Source organism: Adiantum capillus-veneris, chromosome 4, assembly GCF_014529385.1.
Source record: "Adiantum capillus-veneris isolate H3 chromosome 4, ASM1452938v2, whole genome shotgun sequence".
Lineage (NCBI taxonomy): Eukaryota > Viridiplantae > Streptophyta > Polypodiopsida > Polypodiales > Pteridaceae > Adiantum > Adiantum capillus-veneris.
Window position 1 is genome coordinate 140,318,312 of NC_140934.1, and position 23,368 is coordinate 140,341,679.

The 23,368-nt window shown below is 45.5% G+C and overlaps 1 protein-coding gene across 1 annotated transcript in view; it reads right to left on the minus strand.

Annotated features, from left to right (window-relative positions):
- The window catches only part of LOC147460062 (replicase polyprotein 1ab protein), a 42,261-nt gene extending 19,124 nt beyond the window's left edge, over nucleotides 1–23,137 (minus strand). The window contains exon 1 of the mRNA XM_086511214.1: nucleotides 22,461–23,137. Coding sequence (XP_086367340.1) covers nucleotides 22,461–23,024 — 564 coding nt within the window. The 5' untranslated portion in view covers nucleotides 23,025–23,137. The remainder of the gene's footprint in view (nucleotides 1–22,460) is intronic.
- Nucleotides 23,138–23,368: the final 231 nt, after the last annotated feature.

Genomic DNA, 23,368 nt, shown 5'->3' on the forward strand with positions numbered 1-23,368 from the left:
AATCAACCGTGGCAATTCACAACGGAAATGCCCATGCTTGGTGCTCATACTTTCATGTGCTCTTTCTACAACTATGTCATGCCAAGGAAGAGACACCGAATGTGTTGCTAATTGGACTATTTTCTAATTTTTAATGATTAATTTCTTTCTCTAGGATATTTTATTGTGTACACTAAGAACTGTTAAAAGATTGTAGCTACAGGAAGCGCCATCAAGAACGGACAACTCTGATGTGTCATTTGATGGGTGACGGTAAACATCGCGAAGGAGTTTCCGTAAGTCCGGTGGAAAGGGCCGGGTTACGAGTGCCCCTGATGTGTCACATGATGGGTGACGGGTGCATCAAAAAGGGGGCATTCCGTAGGCTGAGGAGGAAATGCGAACTGAGTAAGAAAATACGCGTAAGAACGCAAGCACAAGAATAAAGATGGATTCAAAGAAGCTTTTTACGAAAAGCAAGAACTTTCGCAGGAGGGCAGATGCTTTCCCGCAAGGAGTCTGTATCTGCATTGCATCTGTGCGTGTGTTCTGTACCGGGGACGCCTGGAATGTGTTCGAGTAGCATTGTTTTCACTAACTGAGTGAGTTTTTAAAGTTTAAACAAGTTCACACTTTATTTTATAAAGTGGCCGGTCACTTTTAAGTAACCAGCCCTCTTATAATAAAAAAAGCAATGCTCTAAAAATCCTACGTTAAAACTCTACAAAAAAAGCCTACGCAAGGCAGGCTGAATTCAACGATCTCTCTCTCTCCTCTCGCTAGGGACGCCAGGCTTTTGCTTTTCGGCTCCTATTCCCGCCGGGTGCAAGGGCCTATAAAAGGGCAATTAGCGTTCCAGTTTTACACACGCCAGGAGCAGCAGGAGGAGTTGCGCTGAGAATTTGGAGCAATCATTGCGAAGGAAATTCAGCAAGTGTTCGTGTGACGACTGAGTACGGAGGTCGCTTTTCCGAGCAAGGAGCTACAAGAATAATTTGTTGATACGCATTGCGAGCTATTGCTTTGTGTGGTTTTTTTGCAGGAATCCTCCCTCACGGGAAGTACGACCTTTGCGTCTAAGTCCCTCTCGGGAAGTACGGCTTCGTCCCTTACGGGAAAGTACGGCCTCGTGCCTAAGTCCGTCACGGGAAAAGAACGACCTTCGGGTCTAAGATTACCGAACGGAGGGGTTTCCTCGGATTCTTGTGCTTGTATATGAACTCTCCCTGAATAAAGAATACTCTTGACGGGGGGGGGGGGGGGGGGGGACTAGCCCATCTTCTGTTCCCCAATATTGTGTCGATCTTCTCCTTTCTCTCACATTTGCAAAGTATTTTATTTTTCAGATTTCTAAGTACTCGTGTACGCTCCCGTTTTGTGACAGTGGTATCAGAGCTCGGACTCCTCTCTTTCTCTGCAAAGAAGGACGATTCCGGGAAGAACGGGAAGAACCATGTCAAGCCAAGGGAGAAGCATTGAAGAGGAGCTTCAACAAGTGCGAGCTCAGCTTGCGGATTTGCAACAAATCTTACCATTGTCAGATGTCCAAAAGCTCTTGGGCGGAATGAAGAGAACGAATGGAACCGATGCAGCCGGGCATCCAGACCACATTGTTGGCGTGAGACCACAGGAAGAAAGAGAAGAAGAACGTGCCGAGGTGCACAAAGGATCTTCGGATCGGAATGAACGGCCTACTCCAAGGAAAGGCCAGGAAAAATCACTCTCTGTGCTAGACGAGAGCAAGGACATCTCTATTTCATCTCAATCTTACTCCACTGATTAAACTTCTACTTCTCAATCTTCTCGCCAGAAGAAGGAAGCCGCTACTATTACTACCCTACATCAACCTAAAGATAAGCCTCGATTCAAGAAGCATGGTTGCAAGTCTCAACATCGCATGAGAGTCTTCAAATCGGGCGACAAGGACATCAAGTTCGAAACCTACAACGGACGGAGAGATATATCCAAAGCACTGTCCTTCATCAGACAGTTTGAAGTCGCCTTTACCAATGGGCACTTCACAGAAAGATCCAAATTGCGCCATGTGGGGATGCACCTCAAGGAAACGGCCAGTAATTGGTGGTTAGCCAAGATTCTGGAAGGTTCTCAAGCCAGAACTTGGGAGAGATTCAAATCTGAATTTTATGAACAGTTTCTTCCACCCGACTTCGAGCAGGACATACGGAAGGAATGGGACTGGCTCGCCCAGAAGGAACATGAGAGAGTCACGACCTATGTGGACAAGTATTGGTCGGTTCTTCTGAAGGTCACTCCCTTCATGAAGATTGCCGACGAGGAAAAGAAACGAAAGTTCGAAGCGGGTCTCCAACCGCAGCTTCGAAAGAGTATGAAAGTGTATCCGCATGACACTCTTCAGAGGATGATGGAGTCAGCAATCATTGCTGAGGATTTGCACTCAACTGGGACGCCCAAAAAAATGGAGCATAGCACTTACCGTGCGAGACAAAGAGGAGTCTAGGATGACCAAGGGGGCCAAGGAAGAAAACGTCCTCCATCTAGGGACTATGATCATTCTAGGAAGCCAGAGGGCAATGGCAAGCGAACTAAGTATCTTTCTCCTACTCAACTTCAAACCTTCAGAGAGGAAGGAAGATGCTTCTACTGTGGCGAGAAAGGACATATGAAACCGGATTGCCCGCTAAAGCAGCAACGGCAAGAACACGCCCCTACGAGGCAAGATAAAGCAAGGAAGGAACCCGCTCCACCAAGCTCCAACTCAATTCCAGATGTTCAAGAAAACACAGAAACGGAGAAAGGGAAGCGTCAACTTCTGAAGGGCTAGGGGTCTTTGAACAACCAACGAGTACTGATTCTTTATGATCCAGGATCCACGGATAACTTCATCTCCCTGGATACTGCGGAACGTTTGTGCCTCACACCAACTCAGCTTGGCACACCGGTTACATCCGGATCGGCATTCGAGGGGTTGACAACCAATGCAACTCCCGTGCAAGGACAGCTCAATCTTCGGATTGGCGAGTACAAGGACCGCGAATCATTTTTGATGGCACCCATCGAGGGATGTGATATCATCTTGGGTATGCCATGGCACTTCCACATGACACATGTCCTCGATTATGTGGAAAAGACCCTCACTTTTGATCATGGGGGTAAGAAAATAAAGATTCATGCTGATGTAGGAGATTGGCAGTTCCCAATTATAAGTCATATCTCCATTAAGAAAGAAATGAAGAAGTGTGTTTCTGCTTACTTGATTTTTGCACATGAGAAGGATAAAACTAGTGGGGATTCACTCTCTAGTCTGGAAATTAAGCGTTTTCAATTTATTGAAAAGTACAAAGATTGTTTCACGGAAACACTCCCTGATGAACTACCTCCAATACGCCCGGAAGATCACCGCATAGATCTCATACCGGGTAGCTCGCCTCCCAATCAACCCCCTTATCGGGTGAGTCTTGCTCAGCAAGAGGAAATTTTGAAGCAAGTCAACGAGCTTCTAGAGAAAGGGTTAGTACGGCCAAGTGCTTCACCCTACTGCTCTCCAGTTCTATTGGTGCAGAAGAAAGATGGCACGTTTCGAATGTGCATAGACTATAGGTCTTTAAACAAGATCACGGTCAAGAATCGCTTTCCGATCCCTCGGATTGATGATATACTTGATAAGTTGCAGGGTGCAAGTGTCTTTAGTCGCATAGACTTAAAGAGTGGGTATCATCAGATACGGATCGCCCCTGAGGATGTCCATAAGACTGCTTTCCGCACAACCTTTGGACTATATGAATTTTTGGTAATGCCTTTCGGCTTGACCAATGCTCCTGCGACGTTCAATCGCATGATAGACCGCATTTTCAACCCGTAACGAGCTTTTACGGGAGCATTCTTTGACGACATACTCATCTTCTCTAAGTCAGAAGAGGAACATCGGAAGCACTTGGACCTAGCGTTTCAAGAATTGCGAAATCATGAGTTGCATGTGAATGCAAAGAAGAGCGAGTTCTTTCTCTCAGAGATACACTATCTCGGCCATATAGTCTCTCACAATCAAGTGAGTATGGATCCTGCCAAGATCCGAGTGGTAGAAGATTGGCCTATTCCCACTACGGACCACGGTACATAATGTACGTAGCTTCCTGGGATTATGTTCATATTATCGAAGGTTTGTCTGAGGATTTGCCCATGTAGCAGGACCACTTCATGATTTGACAAAGAAGAAGATTCCTTTTAGATGGGGATCGAGACAACAAGGAGCTTTTGATCGGCTCAAGTACTTGCTAAGCCATGGACCTATTTTGATAGTGTCTGACTGAAGGAAACCATTTGAGGTTCACTGCGATGCTTCAGGCGATTGCATCGGAGCAGTGTTAAACCAGGAAGGCCATGCAGTGGCCTACAAAAGCAGACGGCTTAAGGATGCAAAGTTGCATGCATCAATCTACGAAAAGGAACTCACGGCTGTGATTCACGCCTTATCCAACTGGAAGCACTATCTTCTAGGAGCGGATTTTGTGATCAAGACTAATCACCAGAGTTTGCGGTATTTTCTTACGCAAAGGAAACTATCTGAGAAGCAGATGAGATGGGCAAACTTTTTGTCTATGTTTCACTTCCAGATCCTTCACACGGCTGGGAGTAAGAATGTGGTCGCGGACGCATTGTCTAGGCGGCCAAGGGTGAACGCTATCACTTCGGTGTATCACCAAGAATTAGAAGCACTACCAGATTTGTATCCGAATGATCCAGACTTCTCCACCGTTCGGGGAAAGCTACATCGTGGAGAGAATGAGTTTCCCTATTCCATTCGGGACGGTTATCTCTACCACCATCAGGCCATATGTGTGGCGGAACCATTAAGAAAGAAGATCATGGATGAAGCACACGCTTCGCCTTATGCGGGTCATCGGGGTATTCTCCCTATGACCTTAGCAATGGAAAGATATTTCTTTTGGCCTAGCCTTAAAGCAAACATTGATAAGTATGTCAGGGAATGCTTGGTTTGCCAAAAAGTGAAGTATGATCCGCATAAGACGCCTGGGTTGCTACAACCATTGCATGTGCCTAATGAACCTTGGGAAAGTATTGCCATGGACTTCATCATGGACCTCCCTAGAACTCAGACTGGAAATGACGCGATCTGGACCATTGTGGACAGGTTTAGCAAGCAAGCACACTTTATACCAATCAAGAAAACGATCAAAGCAGATCATATGGCTAGGGTCTTTCTGGCACAGATCTTTAAGCATCATGGAATGCCTAATTCTATTGTGAGTGATCGAGATCCTCGCATGACAGGAAATTTTTGGCGGGCCTTAATGGATAATCTTGGTACGAAGTTGAATTTTTCATCTGGCTACCATCCTCAAACCGACGGGCAAAGTGAGATAGCCAATTCCACAGTATTGGATATGTTAAAAGCTTAAGTGTCAGACCGGCAATCTGACTCGGAGAAATATTTGCCTCTTGTCGAGTATGCGTATAACAATACTATACACTAATCGACGGGGAAAGCACCTTTTGAGATTCTCTATGGTAAGCCTTTGCTTCTACCGATCCTTTTAACTAAGGATAAGATCTTTGCAGCAGATGAATTTGTCCGGGATTTGGACACGGCCTACGGGCAAGTTAGGAGAGCTATTCTACGCTCTCAGGAAAAGCATAAGAAAGCTGCAGACAAGCACAGGAGGAATCTAGACTTAACAGTCGGAAAGTTAGTCTTACTCAAGTTTGAGAAGGCGAGACTTAAGAAACAAGCGTCTCATAAGGGGAAGGTGGTAAAACTTTCTACCCGTTATTATAGGCCGTTTAAGATCACTAAGCAAGTGAATGATGTCACATTCCGATTAGAGCTACCGCCTAATTGGAGGATCCATAATGCTTTCCATGTCAGTTTACTCCGGCCGTATGTGGGACCGCCTCTGAGTCAGCCTAGTGCTGAGGAACCTCCTGAGGTTGAGGAAACAGAAGAAATACTCCAATCGGAGCAGATAGTAAGTCATCAAGAGCGGCCCCTCAAGTCCGGAAAAATAACACGGAAGTATTTGATTAAGTTTAAGAACTATTCGAATCTAGATGAACAATGGATGACGCAGGAGGAATTAGCAGCTTATCCCGAGATACTAGAGGTATATGTCCAAGCACTACAGTTGAGGTCACCTATTTAGAAGCCAGAGGGATGTTGCTAATTGGACTATTTTCTAATTTTTAATGATTAATTTCTTTCTCTAGGATATTTTATTGTGTACACTAAGAACTATTAAAAGATTGTAGCTACAGGAAGCGCCATCAAGAACGGACAACTCTAATGTGTCATTTGATGGGTGACGGTAAACATCGCGAAGGAGTTTCCGTAAGTTCGGTGGAAAGGGCCGGGTTACGAGTGCCCCTGATGCGTCACATGATGGGTGACGGGTGCATCAGAAAGGGGGCATTCCGTAGGCTGAGGAGGAAATGCGAACTGAGTAAGAAAATACGCGTAAGAACGCAAGCACAAGAATAAAGATAGGTTCAAAGAAGCTTTTTACGAAAAGCAGGAACTTTCGCGGGAGGACAGATGCTTTCCCGCGAGGAGTCTGTGTCTGCATTGCATCTGTGCCCGTGTTCTGCACTCAGGGACGCTGGAATGTGTTCGTGTAGCATTGTTTTCACTAACTGAGTGAGTTTTTAAAGTTTAAACAAGTTCACACTTTATTTTATAAAGTGGCCGGTCACTTTTAAGTGACCAGCCCTCTTATAATAAAAAAAGCAATGCTCTAAAAATCCTATGTTAAAACTCTACAAAAAAAGCCTACGCAAGGCTGGCTGAATTCAGCGATCTCTCTCTCTCATCTCGCTAGGGGCGCCAGGCTTTTGCTTTTCGGCTCCTATTCCCGCCGTGTGCAAGGGCCTATAAAAGGGCAGTTAGCGTTCCAGTTTTACAAACGCCAGGAGCAGCAGGAGGAGTTAGCGCTGAGAATTTGGAGCAGTCATTGCGAAGGAAATTCAGCAAGTGTTCGTGTGACGACTGAGTACGGAGGTCGCTTTTCCAAGCAAGGAGCTACAGGCATAATTTGTTGATACGCATTGCGAGCTATTACTTTGTGTGGTTGTTTTGTAGGAATCCTCCCTCACGGGAAGTACGACCTTTACATCTAAGTCCCTCTCGGGAAGTACGGCCTCGTCCCTTACGGGAAAGTACGGCCTCGTGCCTAAGTCCTTCACGGGAAAAGAACGACCTTCGGGTCTAAGATTACTGAACGGAGGGGTTTCCTCGGATTCTTGTGCTTGTATATGAACTCTCCCTGAATAAAGAATACTCTTGACGGGGGGGGGGGGGGGGGACCAACCCATCTTTTGGTCCCCAATACTGTGTCGATCTTCTCCTTTCTCTCACATTTGCAAAGTATTTTATTTTTCAGATTTCTAAGTGCTCGTGTACGCTCCCGTTTTGTGACAGAATGTGACGTGCTTGAATGCATACTTTTCAGCTTTTCATGAACAATCCGCATAAATCCGTGCTCATTCATGAGTCAAACGTGCTCAACGTACAATATGTCATGCCTAGGAAAAGGGATCACATAAAGACGCTGATTAAAATACAGGAAACGATCACGAATGAAACACTCAAACAATGCGTGCTGACGAATCATTCGAACACATAGTACTTCCTGTAAAGGTTCTTTGGACCTAGGCCAAGATCGGTTCTTCGTGACTGATCGAATCTGCAACGAGGTTAGCTTCGCTAGAAAAAGCATCAACTAACACATCATCCTTGTGAACAATCACATCATCTTCATGCAACTCATCATGCTTGTGAGAAATCACATCATGATCATGCAAATCATCATGCTTGTGAGAAATCACATCTTGATCATCATGCTTATCTATTAGGTGCAGCAGAATAAATGTTGCGCTTTGCTCAAGATGAGTGCTCCGAACTGTGCCCAAGGTTCCTTTTGTTCTTATGGAAGGTAGAGTCTTCTGTTCTTGATGAGAGAATGCTATGATCACAAACAAAGTGAATGGACACTGTGCGTGCAAGTGTATGAGACTGAGAGATAGAGAGAGAAGAGAGATATGACACCAGAGACGTAAAACCCTCCTCCGAAGGCCCCACTCTCGTCCGTGAGAGTGGTCTACTTATGATTGCACAATATGGTACAATGGTGATGCATGAGACGGATGCAAGTCTAGGCTATGTCGACGATGACGACGGTGATGACGAAGTCGACCCAAGGGTTGAAATCTGCAATCTTTCTACTGCTGTCCAAAAACGATATGGGTTGAAATCTGCGACTAGTCCGAAAACGCTGATTTGGGGGCTGTTTTCTGTGGGTCTTTGACGCTGAAAATCTGCAGCTTTAGGGCTGAAAAATGAGGTTTCTTTAGGCTGAAAACTGATGGTCTTACCGGTCCGAATCTGCTACTTCCTAAGGGGCTGATCTTGCAGGTTCTTTAATGATGAAAAACGCTGCATGTTGAATCTGCAAAGGCTGAAGTTGAGACCAAAAACGCTAGAGATTGGTATCTGTAAAAACGCTAGTAGCTGGGTTCTATTGGCTATGCAGATCTGATGCAAAAACGCCAGGCTGAGGATGCTTCCAAAAACGCTAGGTGCTGCGGGAAGATCTGGTGCAAAAACGCCAAAGGGCTGGGCTTGCTGTCGATGGTGTATCTGCTGAAAACGCTATGAGATGCTGAAGATGGAAACGCTAGGGGAGGTTCTTCTGGCTTGGAGGGAATCCACCAAGGGTCTTGTTGGAGAAGTTGCCTGCTCAGCTTGGCTCATGTTGCCTCTTCTACCATTTAGTGCTAGTCTAGGTTTTCTTATATACAAACTTACTCAATTTTCCCTGCCTACTTTCCAACAAAAGTCACTGGAAAATAATAAGTGAAAAATGTCAAAAATAGGGAAAATAGGCTAAATGCACTGGAAAATTCCCCTGAAGGATTTTGATGGATTCTGATGGGCATGCTTATGATCATGCTGTGTGCAACCAGAGGATATGCATCTACACTAAGTGACTGGTCATGCACGGTCTACGAATAGACTCACAAAAGTACCAGATCACTTCTAAATCTAGACTGACTGGACTGACTGAACCCTTGTCGTGATGTAGCTTTGTCCACGGACACATAGGGTTGGATGTGTCACGTGACATCCCCTCCTTTTCAAAGTGAGGTACTGGTACCGAACTGTATGGCATCGAGGGAGATCGCCAAAAGCATCCAGAATCCTGGAAGGGACTCTTCGTCGGCCCACTCTGATGTGTGGGTCGTGCGGTACTTAAACTTCATAAAGGTCTGCAACGCTTATTTCTTTGGGCCGCGCCGAAAGCGACAAAGTTTTCTGTGGCTCCTTCTATGCTTCAACTTCGTAGAGTCATGCTTCTTTCTTCTTCAAGAATCTCCCTGGCTGAAAATTCCTGAAACCATTTCTAACACAAAACCATGAACATACCCATTTCATGTAAAGTGAGGGGAAGAAGTCTTGTCTTCTCTAAAGACTGTGTATGCAATGTAGATGAACATAGAGACAAAGTGACAAACCGTTCATCAAACACATGCAAACAATGAGATCGAATCTTTCTCTTGAGATCTAGAGCAATCAATTGTGGCAATTCACAACAGAAATGCCCATGCTTGGTGCTCATACTTTCATGTGCTCTTTCTACAACTGTGTCATGCCAAGGAAGAGACATGGAATGTGACTTCCTTGAATGCATACTTGTCAGCTTTTCATGAATAATCCGCATACATCCGTGCTCATCCATGAGAGAAACGAGCTCAACGTACAATTATGTCATGCCTAGGAAAAGGGATCACATAAAGACGTTGACTAAAATACAGGAAACGATCACGAATGAAGCACTCGTACAATGCGTGCGTATCAATCATGCGAACACATAATACTTCCTGTGAGGGTTCTTTGGACCTAGGCTCGAGAGCCAAGATCGGTTCTTCCTGAATGATCGAATCATCCTGTGGGGGTTCTTTGGACCTCGACTCGAAAGCCAAGATCGGTTCTTTGTGATTGATCGAATCTACAACGAGGTTAGCTTCGCTAGAAAAAGCATCCACTAACACATCATCCTTGTGAACAATCACATCATCTTCATGCAACTCATCATGCTTGTGAGAAATCACATCTTGATCATGCAAATCATCATGCTCATCATTAACATCCAAATCATCATGCTTATCATTGTCAATCAAATCATCATGCTTCTCATAATCGTGCAAATCTTGTGTGTCATGCTTGGGAGAAGAAGAGACTGAAAGAGTCCTTCTCCTGAATCCTTTCAATCTTGTCCTGCATATGAGCAATGAGAGAGGGAGAATGAACAATATCCTCTCCACGAATGACAATGGGAGAATCACTTTTGGCATGGAGAGTGAGAGTGTTAGCCTCCCAATCAATGAGAGGGTTACAATCACGAAACCACTGAATGCCCAAAATCATATCACATCCTGAGAGAGGAGAGACAACAAATCTTCTAGTGAAGGCAGCTTGTTGAATTGCAAACAACACACCAAGACACTCCTGCGTGATGAGAGCGTCCATACCGGGAACAAAGCCAGAGACCTCGAGAGGAGATTTCTGACTAACTTCTAGGCAGGCTCTCTCAACAAGAGAGAGACTGATCACATCATGCATACTACTTGGGTCAGACAATATGACAAAACACTGCCCCGACACCTGACCATAACATTTAATGAGAGAATCATCAATGGGAGGGTCATGAGAAACTTGGGGCACACTCGTGGTATCATTAATTGCATTGACAGAGGAAGTGGGTTCTGTGGATTCTTTAGATTCATTCGATTCAAGCTTAGGACATGTTCTTTGTATGTGACCCTTAATGTGACAATGAAAACAACGACCTTCCTTAGAATAAGTGCGTTGCTCTTCCGACGTGATGTATCCTCCTACAATTCCTTGTGCTACCTTTTCATCTGGAGTAAGCTTAGGTTTAGCAATTGTGTTAGCCTTACCCTTAGATTCATTGGAAGAATTCTTTTCTGAGAGACTGTTGGAAGATTGGTTAGAAGAGTTACCATTCTTGCCGTTCTTACTGTTCTGAGGGTTCTGAGAAATCTGCGAGGTACTTGTGGAAGTCTTGTTCTCCTTAGGCTTTCCCTTGTTGTGCTTCATCTCCTGTGCGAGAGCAATCGCTACCTCCTTGTTGAGATCGATTGGGTCGAAGACTTCTACATCAAACTTGATATAATCGTCTAACCCAAAAAGGAATGCCTCTTTGCGTTCATCATCCGACTTGCGTAATTGGGTACCTAGCTGCAAAACACGATCAGAAAAAGACATAACCGGTATACCATTTTGCTTGAGAGCGCGCCAATCGTCCTTCAATCGTGCGAGGTACCGAGGTGGCATAAACCGCGCCATGAGCTTGTCTTGGAAATCAGCCTAACTGAAGGACAGGGGCGTGAGTTCGTCGGCTTCCTCTAGGTGCGCGGCTAGCTGTGCCTCTTGCCAAGGTGGTATCAATTGATGGCATCACCGGCAAGGTACATAGCTGCCGTCAATACCTTGCTATTCCCTGTCTTCTTAGTTGTCGCAAAAGAAGCATTAAATTGATGCAACCAAGAATGAATAACCGTAGCATCCATCTTACCATCATACTTACTGAAAGTCAACTTCTCTGTGACTAGATGGGTGGAATCCGCATCGTGGCTTGTGCCACTTGAAGAACTCCCACGATCTTTGGCTGGTTCGGACTTCGAGGCAAGTACTTGTTGAACCAATTCTTGAGTGCGTAGTTCTCTTTGAGCCTCATGCTCGATCTCCAAGGCCACTCTTTGAGCTTCACGCTCGGCCTTTCTTTCTGTTTTTCTTTCGTTTCGTTCATCGCGCTCGCGTTCTAAAGCAAGGCGATTTGCTTCTTGTTGTGCGGCAATTCTTTCGTTTCTTTCGTCGCGCTCTCGGTCCTTAGCTTCCTGTTGTGCGGCAATTCTTTCGTTTCTTCCGTCGCGCTCGCTGTCCTTAGCTTCCTATTGTTCTGCTTTTCCTGCCAGTTGTGCCAACACAACTCGATTCATTTCTTGTTGTTGTGCCATCATGTCCAACATCGACTTAACCATCGCCTCCATAGAAGGTCGTACAACTCGTGGCGTAGATGGCGAAGGGGGAGGGTCGGAAAAATCTCTTGGTGGGGAGAACTCCTCGTCGCCTCTCTCATGCTCACCACGTGTATGCGAAGTATCCATTCTGCTTCGGGTGATGACCATGCACTAGGGTCTTGGGTTCTTGGGGGTCTTGAGGTTCTTGAGATTCTTGAGGGTCTTGAGGTTCTTGAGGTTTTCTTTCACTTGCAAACCACGTTTGAGAAGGATCTTCTCTTCACCCGAGTTCTACTCCTTTCCGTGGGCGGCCTTGCGCTCACACCAAGGTTTCTTTTTACCACCTCATGTCGATTGGCCGGCCGCTAAGTGCACGGTCCACTCTCAATGAGTGAAAAGAGACACAAGGGGAAGCTGGACAAGCCCTTCTTTCTTGGAATTCCTGTCACTCTTCAAAAACACGATTAGGAATCAACACGCCCAAGAGAACTTGGGTTCGTGCGACCTCAACAAGCCAAAAAAATTCTTGTGATTCTTGTGGTTCTTTCCTTGAGTGATACAGAACACTGTCAAAGCTCTGATACCAATGTTAGGTGCAGCAGAATAAATGTTGCGCTTTGCTCAAGATGAGTGCTCCGAACAGTGCTCAAGGTTCCTTTTGTTCTTATGGAAGGTAGAGCCTTCCGTTCTTAATGAGAGAATGCTATGATCACAAACAAAGTGAATGGACACTCTGCGTGCAAGTATATGAGACTAAGAGATAGAGAGAGAAGAGAGATACGACACCAGAGACGTTTTAAAACCCTCCTTCGAAGGCCCCACTCTCGTCGGCGAGAGTGGTCTACTTATGATTGCACAATATGGTACAATGGTAATGCATGAGACGGATGCAAGTCTAGGCTATGTCGACAATGACGACGGTGATGACGAAGTCGACCTAAGGGTTGAAATCTGCAATCTTTCTACTGCTGTCCAAAAACGATATGGGCTGAAATCTGCGACTAGTCCAAAAACGCTGATTTGGGGGTTGTTTTCTGTGGGTCTTTGACGTTGAAAATCTGTAGGTTTAGGGCTGAAAACTGAGGTTTCTTGAGGCTTAAAACCGATGGTCTTACCGGTCCGAATCTGCTACTTCCTAAGGGGCTGATCTTGCAGGTTCTTTAATGATGAAAAACGTTGCATGCTGAATCTGCAAAGGCTGAAGTTGAGACCAAAAACGCTAGAGGTTGGTATCTGTAAAAACACTAGTGGCTGGGTTCTATTGGCTATGCAGATCTGATGCAAAAACGCCAGGCTGAGGATGCTTCCAAAAACGCTAGGTGCTGTGGGATGCTGCGGGAAGATCTGGTGCAAAAACGCCAAAGGGCTGGGCTTGCTGCCGATGGTGTATCTGCTGAAAACGCTATGAGATGCTGAAGATGGAAACGCTAGGGGAGGTTCTTCTGGCTTGGAGGGAATCCACCAAGGGTCTTGTTGGAGAAGTTGCCTGCTCAGCTTGGCTCATGTTGCCTCTTCTGCCATTTAGTGCTAGTCTAGGTTTTCTTATATACAAACTTACTCAATTTTCCCTACCTACTTTCCAACAAAAGTCACTGGAAAATAATAAGTGAAAAATGTCAAAAATAGGGAAAATAGGCTAAATGCACTAAAAAATTCCCCTGAAGGATTCTGATGGGAATGCTTATGATCATGCTGTGTGCAACCACAGGATATGCATCTACACTAAGTGACTGGTCATGCACGGTCTACGAATAGACTCACAAAAGTGTCAGATCACTTCTAAATCTATACTGACTGGACTGACTGGACTGACTGAACCCTTGTCGTGATGTAGCTTGTCCACGGACACATAGGGTTGGATGTGTCACGTGACATTATCATTGTCATTCATATCATCATGCAAATCATTGTCATTCAAATCATCATGCTTCTCATAATCATGCAAATCCTGTGTGTCATGCTTTGGAGAAGAAGAGACTGACAGAGTCTCCTTTTTCCGGAATCTCTTGCATCTGTGCCTGAACTTGAGAAAAGAGTCGCAAGAATTCTTTCATGTGTTGGTCGCTCTTTTCTTTTATGGCTTTGCTCTCCCGATCAAATTCTGCTTGTCTTGCTTTGTTCTCGCGATCAAATTTGGCTTGACTTTCTTTTTCTTCCAAGTCGTACTGACGCTCTATGGCTGCCATTTCTTCTATGTAGACCTTTCTGTCTACTTCTCTTTCTGCTTTCCGTGCTTCGCGGTCTAACTTCATGTCCATCACCATCTTGTCGAAAGCCTCCATAGGAGTTAGTGCAATCCTTGACGTAGATGGGTAAGGGGGAGGGTCGGAAAAACCTCCTGGTGGGAAAAAATCTTCTTCGCCTCTCTCATGCTCACCACCTCCAAGCGAAGTATCCATTCCGCTTAGAGTAATGACCATCCACTAAAGTCGTGGTTCTTGTGGGTTCTTGTGGTCTTGGGTTCTTGTGGTCTTGGGTTCTTAAGTTCACGAGGAACTTGGGTTCTTGGGGTTCTTGAGGTTCTTGAGGGTCTTGAGATTCTTGAGGTTCTTGAGGTTTTCTTTCGCTTGCAATCTGTGTTTGAGAAGGATCTTCTCTTCGCCCGAGTTCTACTCTTTTTCGCAGGCGCACCCCTTGGCGGCCTTGCGCTCACACCAAGGTTGCTTTTTCCCACCTCACGTCGATTGGCCGGCCGCTAAGTGCAAGGTTCGCTCTCAAGGAGTGAAAAGAGACACAAGGGGAGGCTGGACAAGCCCTTCTTGCTTGAGATTCCTGTCACTCTTCAAAAACACGATTAGGAATCGACACGCCGAAGCGAACTTGGATTCGTGCGACCGCAACAAGCAAAAAAATTTCTTGTGATTCTTGTGGTTCTTTCCTTGAGTGATACAGAACACTGCCAAAGCTCTGATACCAATGTTAGGTGCAACGGAATGAATGTTTGCGCTACGCTCAAGATGAGTGCTCCGAACTGTGCTCAAGGTTACTTTTGTTCTTACGGAAGGGAGAGCCTTCCGTTCTTAATGAGAAAATGCTATGATCACAAACAAAGTGAATGGATACTGTGCGTGCAAGTGTATGAGACTGAGGGATAGAGAGAGAAGAGAGATACGACACCAGAGACGTTATAAAACCCTCCTTCGAAGGCCCCACTCTCGTCGGCGAGAGTGGTCTACTTATGATTGCACAAACTCGTACAAACTGAATGCATGTGACTGATGCAAGTCTAGGTTATGTTGACGACGACGACGGAGATGACGAGGCCGACACTAGGGCTGAAATCTGCAATCTTTTATTTGCTACCCAAAAACGCTATGGGCTGAAATTTGCTACAATCCAAAAACGCTGATTTGGGGGGCTGTTTCTGTGGGTCTTTGTCGCTGAAAATCTGCAGGTTTAGGGCTGAAAACTGAGGTTCTTTAAGGTTGAAAACTGATGGTCTTTCCGGGCTGAATCTGCTACCTTTTTCAGGGCTGAAATTGCAGGTTCTTCATGGCTGAAAAATGCTGCTCGTACCTGCTGAAAACACTAGGCTAGAACTGATGTCAAAAACGCTAGGTTGCTGAGCTTTGCAAAAACGCTAGCTGATGGATCTGTGGCGATGGTTGCTAATGCAAAAACGCTAGTGGCTGGAACTGCCTGGTGAGGATGCTTGCTGAAGAAAACGCTAGATCTGGGTCTTGCTTGGAGGGAGTCCACCAAGGGGTCTTGTTGAGAAGTCTGCTGAGCTTGGCTCCTGTTGCCTCTTTTGCCATTTAGTGCTAGCCTAGGTTTTCTTATATACAAACTTACTCAATTTGCCCTACCGACTTTCCAACAAAAGTCACTTAAAAATAATAAGTGAAAAATGTCAAAAATAGGTAAAATAGGCTAAATACACTAGAAAGTTCCCTTGAAGGATTCTGATGGATTTTGATGGGAATGCTTATGATCATGCTGTGTGCAATCAGAGGATATGCATCTACACTAAGTGACTGGGCATGCACGGTCTACGAATAGACTCACAAAAGTGCCAGATCACTTCTAATCTAAACTCTAATCTAGACTGACTAGACTGACTGAACCCTGATCATGTTGTAGCTCGTCCACGGACACATAGGGTTGGATATGTCATGTGACAATCAATTTAATGCTTATTTTCGACAACTAAGAAGACAGGAAATAGCAAGGTTTTGACGGCAAATATGTACCTTGCCGGTGATGCCATTACTTGGTACCATGCATGGCAAGAAGCACAATTGATCGCGCACCTAGAGGAAGCCGAAGAAGGTACGCCCCTTTCCTTCAATTGGGCCGACTTCCAAGACAAGCTCAAAGGGCGGTTTATGCCCCCACAGTACCTAGCACGGTTGAAAGACGATTGGCACAGTCGCAAGCATAATGATATGCCAATTATGTTTTCCTCTAATCGTGTTTTGCAGCTCGGCACCCAATTACGCAAATCGGATGATGAGCGCAAGGAGGCCTTCATGTTCGGGTTGGACGAATATATCAGGTTTGATGTCGAAGTCCTCCACCCAATCGATCTCAACAAGGCGGTAGCGATTGCTCTTGCACAGTAGATTAAGCACAACAAGGGAAAGCCTAAGGAAAACAAGACTTCCACAAGTACCTCTCAGACTTCTCAGAACCCTCAGAACGGTAAGAACAATAACTCTTCTAACCAATCTTCCGATAGTCTCTCAGAAAAGAACTCTCAAAATGAACCTAAGGGTAAGCTAACACAATTGCTAAACCTAAGCTCACTCCAAATAAAAAGGCAGAATAAGAAATTTTAGGAGGATACATCACATCGGAAGAGCAAAGCATTTATTCTAAGGTCATCGTTTTCATTGTCACATTAAGGGTCGCGTACAAAGAACATGTCCTAAGCTTGAATCTAATGACACTAAAGAACCCACAGAACCCACTTCCTCTGTCAATGCAATAAATGAGAACACGAATGTGACCCAAGTTTCTTATGATCCTCCCATTGATGAGTCTCTCATTAAGTGTTATGGTCATGTGAATGGTCAACGTTTTGTCATATTGTTTGACCCAGGTAGTATGTATGATGTGATTAGTGACTCTTGTCGAAAGAGCCCGCTTGGATAACCGGTTAGCAAGACATCTCCTTTCGAGGTGTCTGGCTTCGCTCCCGATATGGACTCTCTCATCACGAAAGAATGCCTTGATGTTTTGTTCACTGTTCAACATGCATCCTTCCGCAAAAAATTTGTAGTCTCTCCTCTCTCAGGATGTGATATGCTTTTAGGCATTCGATGGTTTCGTGAGCATAACCCTCTCATTGATTGGGCAGCTAATACGTTCACTTTCAATGCTAAAAGTGACTCTCCCATTGTCATTCGTGGGGAGCAAGTTGTTCATTCTTCATCTCTCATTTCTAATGTGCAGGCGAAGATTGACACGATTCAGGAGAAGGAGACTCTCTCAGTCTCGTCTTCTCCAAAGCATGACACACATGATTTGGATGATAATGACAAGCATGATGAATTACATGATGATGATAAGCATGATGAATCGCATGATAATGATTTGCATGATCAAGATGTGATTATTCACGAGCATGATGATTTGCATGATCCAGATGTGATCGTTCACAAGGATGATGGTTTAGTTGATACTTGTTCTAGTGAAGCTAACCTCATTGCAGATTCGATCAATCATGAAGAACCGATCTTGGCTCTCAAGTCGAGGTCCCAAGAACCCCCACAGGAAGTACTATGTGTTCGAATGATTAGTCAACACGCATTGTTCGAGTGCTTCATTCGTAATGCTTTCCTGTATTTTAGTCATCGTCCTTATGTGATCCCTTTTCACAGGCATGCCATATTGCACGTTGAACACGATTCACTCACGAATGAGCACGGATGTATGCGAATTTCTCATGGAAAGATGAAATGTTTGCATTCAAGGAATTCACATTCCATGTCTCTTCCTTGGCATGACACAGTATCAGAAAGAGCACAAGATCATTTGAACATCAAGCATCGACATTTCCTTTGTGTTTTGCCACAGTTGATTGATTTAGATCAAAAAGTCAAGATTCGACCCCATTGTTTGCGTGTGTTTGATGAACGGTTTGGCACTCCGTCACTTTGTTCATCTGCATTGCATGCACAGTTTTTTCGAAGGAATAGTATTTTTCCAATCACTTTACATGGAATGGGTATGTTCATGTTTTTGTGTTGGAAGTGGTTTCAGGAATTTTCATTCTCGGAGATTCTTGAAGAAGGTAGACACATGACTCTAGATGAAGTTGAAGCATGGAAGGAGCCATAGATAACTTTGTGTCAATTTCGGCGCGGCCCACAGAAGCAAGCGTTGTAGACCTTTATGAAGTTCAAGTATCGCATGACCCACGTATTAGAGTGGGCCGGCGAAGAGTCCTTTCCAGGATTCCAGACACTGTTGGCGATCTCCCTCGACGCCATACAGTTTGGTACCAGTACCTCACTTTGAAAAGAAGGGGATGTCACGTGCACATCTAACCCTATGTGTACGTGGACAAGCTACTTCATGACGTGGGTTCGGTTCAGTTAGCTTAGGAAGTGATCTGGCACTTTTGTGAGTCTGTTCGCAGATCGTACATATCCAGACACTTGGAGTAGATGCATATCCTTTGGTTGCACACAGCATGACCATCAGATTTCCATCACGAGCATTTTTACAGTGCATAGACCTATTTTCCCTATTTTTAACATTTTTCACTTATTATTTTGAAGTGGCTTTTGTTGGGAACTGGGTAGGGCAATTTGACTAAGCCAATATATAAGGAAACCTAGCACTAGCACAATCTGGCAGACAAGGCAGCAGGAACCAAGATTCAACATGCACCTTCTCAGCAAGATCCACCCCCAACAGCAAACCTAGCGTTTTGCAACTTGCAAGCCTAGCGTTTTCAGCCATCCCAAGCCAGTGTTTTTGCATTGCAGCAGCCTGGCAATAGCAGAACCAGCAGATCCTCTAGCGTTTTTGCATCAAGACGAAATTCAGCCCTAGCGTTTTGGATCAGCAGGACAATTCAGCGTTTTGCAAATTCACCGCGACGGAACCATCAGAAGCACCAACGTGTTCAGATTTCAGCACTCCGACACCGCAGTAGAAGTCCCGAACCTCGCAGATCTCACCTTCCCGCAGCAGATCCTCGCCGCACGGTCAGATCCAACGTAGTTTGCAGATTCAACCCAAATTAACGCACATTTCAGCATTTGCGTTTTCAGCGCGTCGTCGTCGCATCGTCGCCATCGACATCGTCACTGACATAGAGTCAGAATCAGCATATACAAGATTTGCAAATTTTAGCCATTAGCGTTTTCAGATTTCAGCCCGTCTTGTCGTCATCAACATCGTCGGCAAGTCCAAAGCATCGTAGAGTTTTGTGCAATCAATAGTAGACCGCTCTCGCCATAGAGAGTGGGGCCTTCGGAGGAGGGTTTGACAACATTCTGGTGTCGTAATCTTCTCTCTCTATCTCTTAGTTTCAGCACCTTCATTCACAGTGTTCACCACTTTGTTTGTGTCCATTGCACTCTCTCATTAAAGGAACGCAAGGCTCTCCCTTTCATAAGTAAAAGGAACCGTGAGCACAATACGGAGCACTCATCTTGAGCAAAGTTCAACATTCACTTCCGCTGCACCTTACATCCATTCATTCTAGCATTCATTTAGCGGTTGCACACTCCAGAGGGAATCGTGACTTGTGGTTTGCTATGGACACGCCTTTGCACTCATCAGAGCATATGGGATTCCCACATTCCTAGAGAAGACACCGCCATCTTTGGTGGACAGACACTTACCACTTGACCTCGACACGTCAGATCACTTGCTTACCCAAGAGCATCTACATGGACTTAGGGAGATGATCTTGGATCTCTTCTTGGACAGGTTCATTGCTTGAATCTACAGATTGGAGTGGGACTTGAGTGCTTTGACTCTCTTGGAGGGTTTACCCGCAAGATGCGGGAGATAAGGCCTCCCGCGACTATATCCGGAGTCACCCGGAGCTTGGCTTGGATGGTAGTGAAGTTGCCCTTCTACACTCCTGATCATTTGGATTGCTACCTTCAGAGTTGCTTACACTCACCCTCGGTAACCTTACAGCAGACGTCTCCCCCGACCTGGGCATTAGGCCGCTCCTAGCTCATTCACTTTGAGAGCCACATCGAGTTGCGGTTTAGTGGCATTTTTGGCGTAGATTCTGTTTTGGTTGACATCGGAGGCTTGGAGGCAGGAGATACAGGTAAGACAGCGCAAACATCTTGGTTTGGCCTTTCCTCTTCTCAGAGGATCTTCAAAGCGCAAAGTGCTCAATCTGGCTTCCCTTCTTCGCACACGATGATTACGATGCAAACAGGTTGGTCTGACCACACCTCTTTTCAGAGGCTCTTCACAGCACAGACTGTTGAGTCTGGCTTTCGCCTCATCTTGGATTACCCTACCTACTGACACGACACCATCCGGCGGTGGTCCGTGCAGTCTACTAGTGACTGCTACAGCTTACGATAGGTTCTACAGTGCAGACTGCTTAGTCTGGGTTTCCTTGATTCAGAGGACGGTTATGGCGTAGATTGCTACATCTGGCCTTCCTGGAGTTTTACACAGCTTAGCCACCTAGCCACACTAGGTTGTAGGTTCATGCATTGACACGCTTTCGGTCATTCTCATGAAGGTTCCTCGGCTTTCGCGTTTTCTCTAGACAGTTTGACTACAGACACTACAGACCTTATTGGGCAGGACACTTGCAGGTCTATTGGCACTTCTTTCACAACAAGAAGTTGTTTTCACACTCGGTTCGAGACCTTCACGCAGTATCTTCACCCTGCATCAGCGGAGTACAACAGTTTGGTACACTGCTCGTGACGGCACTTTACCATGGAGACCTCTCGACGGTCGGGACACCCCATACCGCTGCTACACTCATGGAGTATTGTCGTTCAGTGGACATTGCAGCAAACATCTTCATCATTTTCCTCACATCTTCGGCTTCATACGATTTGTTCAACATCAGGTGTTGAGAGGGGTGGTAAGACTTACACCACTCTGCTGCCTCACAGGTCTAAGGACATGTACGACTAGTGTGCCTCCGGGTTGACCACCCTTTGCATATGCATTTAGACTGCAATGTCCGGCCGCCCACTTCTGGGCCAGCCGTCCGCCTTGTCCGGGTGCCCTCATATATTCCTATTTTGTCTTGTTGGGTTGTAAGGGATTTTTCCAGGCTTTGTCCTGCCTCCTTTTGGGCACCTATTATGGGGCTAGGGGGTACCCACTTCCACAGATCACAGATTATCATCTGATCATTGTGTATTGGGCCTTTTGTTCATGTTATTCATGGGGGGCTAATCACCCCTCTTCATCATATCTTGCATTTGTGGTCTATTGTCTCTCTCTCTCTCTCTCCTCTCTCACACTTCCGCACACGTGCACTCTCACAGTGCAGCCATAGGAGCTTGTGTGCATCCCTACAAAGAAAAGTCGCACTCAAATAAGCGCAGCATCGGCTGCCCATGAAAATTTCAGCACTCTGACGCGTTTCTGAAGTAGAAGTCAGCCAAGGGGAACTCGCATGGGCATCCCCTACGCGAGCAGATACCAGAAGAAGAAGCTCCCGCGCAAAAAATTCTCAGTACGAAGCAGACTTAACCGTTCGCGGCTACAGGTATGAAAAATTTCAGCCAATAGGCTTATGAATTTCATGCATTCTTATGCATCAAAATAGTATTTGGGATACGAACAGCGTAGACTATTTCAGAATTATGTGCTTGCAATTATTCAGAAGTAATAAGAAAAACTCCTTCAAGGGGGCGACTAGCCCATCTTCTTGTCCCTAGTGGTGTGCCTGTCTTTTGCGTCATATTTTCTATTTTGTGTGGAATCTCACATGAAGAAGCTAGAAGTTACAAGTTCACGCTTCCAATTCTATGACACATACACACACACATACGTACACACACCATTCATCCACTGATTATAATTCAGTCATGCATGGTATTGATAACATCCCAACTGCCAATGATGGGTGAAACTAGGTGTCGTCCCAACGTATTCCCCTATACACACTCCACACACACACACACACACGCACACACATTATTGAAACGATATGCACACTAAGTTTCTGTCGTAACTCCAAAGATGCAAGGCAAGCTCAGCCATCACGAAACCTAGTACGACATACAAAAGCACTGGATCAAAAGAATATACAACACTCCTTTACCACCATTGTAACATTAACATGTTACAATAATGGAAATAGATGCCGGTTTCAAATTTTGTTCAAGACAACTCTTTTACCAGGCAACTTATGTACCGCATTCTTGTTCACAGGATCTCAATTTTCACATATATAGCATAATGAGTACAGACAACAAAAGAAAATGTCTTGACTTAGGAACAGACTACTTCTCTGATCCACTCTTTGAAAAAAAAACACAGTAACTACGTACCCTAGGCCAATTTCTCTGAAGATCAGAAGAGAAATTTCGAAATTTCTGCACCAGACCAAGCTGCTGATCAAAGTTCTTCACTTGCTGACTAGCAAAATCACTCATTTCTTGTGCACGTTCTGAAACCCTAAACCGGCGATCAAAATCCTTGGCACCTTTGCGGGCATCGTAGGTAAACTCCTCAACCTTGCGATTAGCAGCATTGAACCCCTGCTCAAACTTTCCCTGGAAATTCTGAGACTCTACAAACTTAACCGTTTGAAGCCAAGCAGATTCGATTATGTGGCCTGTTCTTTGGCTGAGAGAACGAGCGGCATCCACAAGGCGGGCTGCAAGATCATCCAAGCTGTTGTTATTGTTGTTACTGCTGGCACTGGCCAAGGCATATACTCGCAAGCTTCTGCAGCGAAGTTGGCTGTGGCGAGCTCGCGCCTTAGGAAGAGGCCGAAAAGATACAAACGCGCCTCTGCGTGGCGGCAAGGGAGGTCGCGTGATGTTAGTATCTGTAGACGTGTGATGATGGAGCAGAAAGGTAGTGTCTGACGCAGAAAAGGATGTCGCCATGGCCGGCCAACAATGAGGTCCAACGTCACGCCGTAACAATTGCCGTAATCAGCACCACAAGGGGGGGGGCGGGAGAGAGAGAGAGACCTTGAGAGAGCTTCACGAACGTCCGCGGATGTGCAGGCTAGGGGAGCTGAGAGGACAATTGTTGTCCACGTGGAAATGGACCATGGGATAGCTAGATACATCCGACGTTGCAGGGCTGTGATCTTCACAAAGGCTCGGGTAAGACGAGGCGGAAGGGGCGTGCAGAGCCCGTGGCGTCCATTCATTGGAGATGAAGAAGCGCAAGCCTTCCGGACCCACCATCCAAACAGGCGATACCCCCGGCAGTTGGAAGCCTT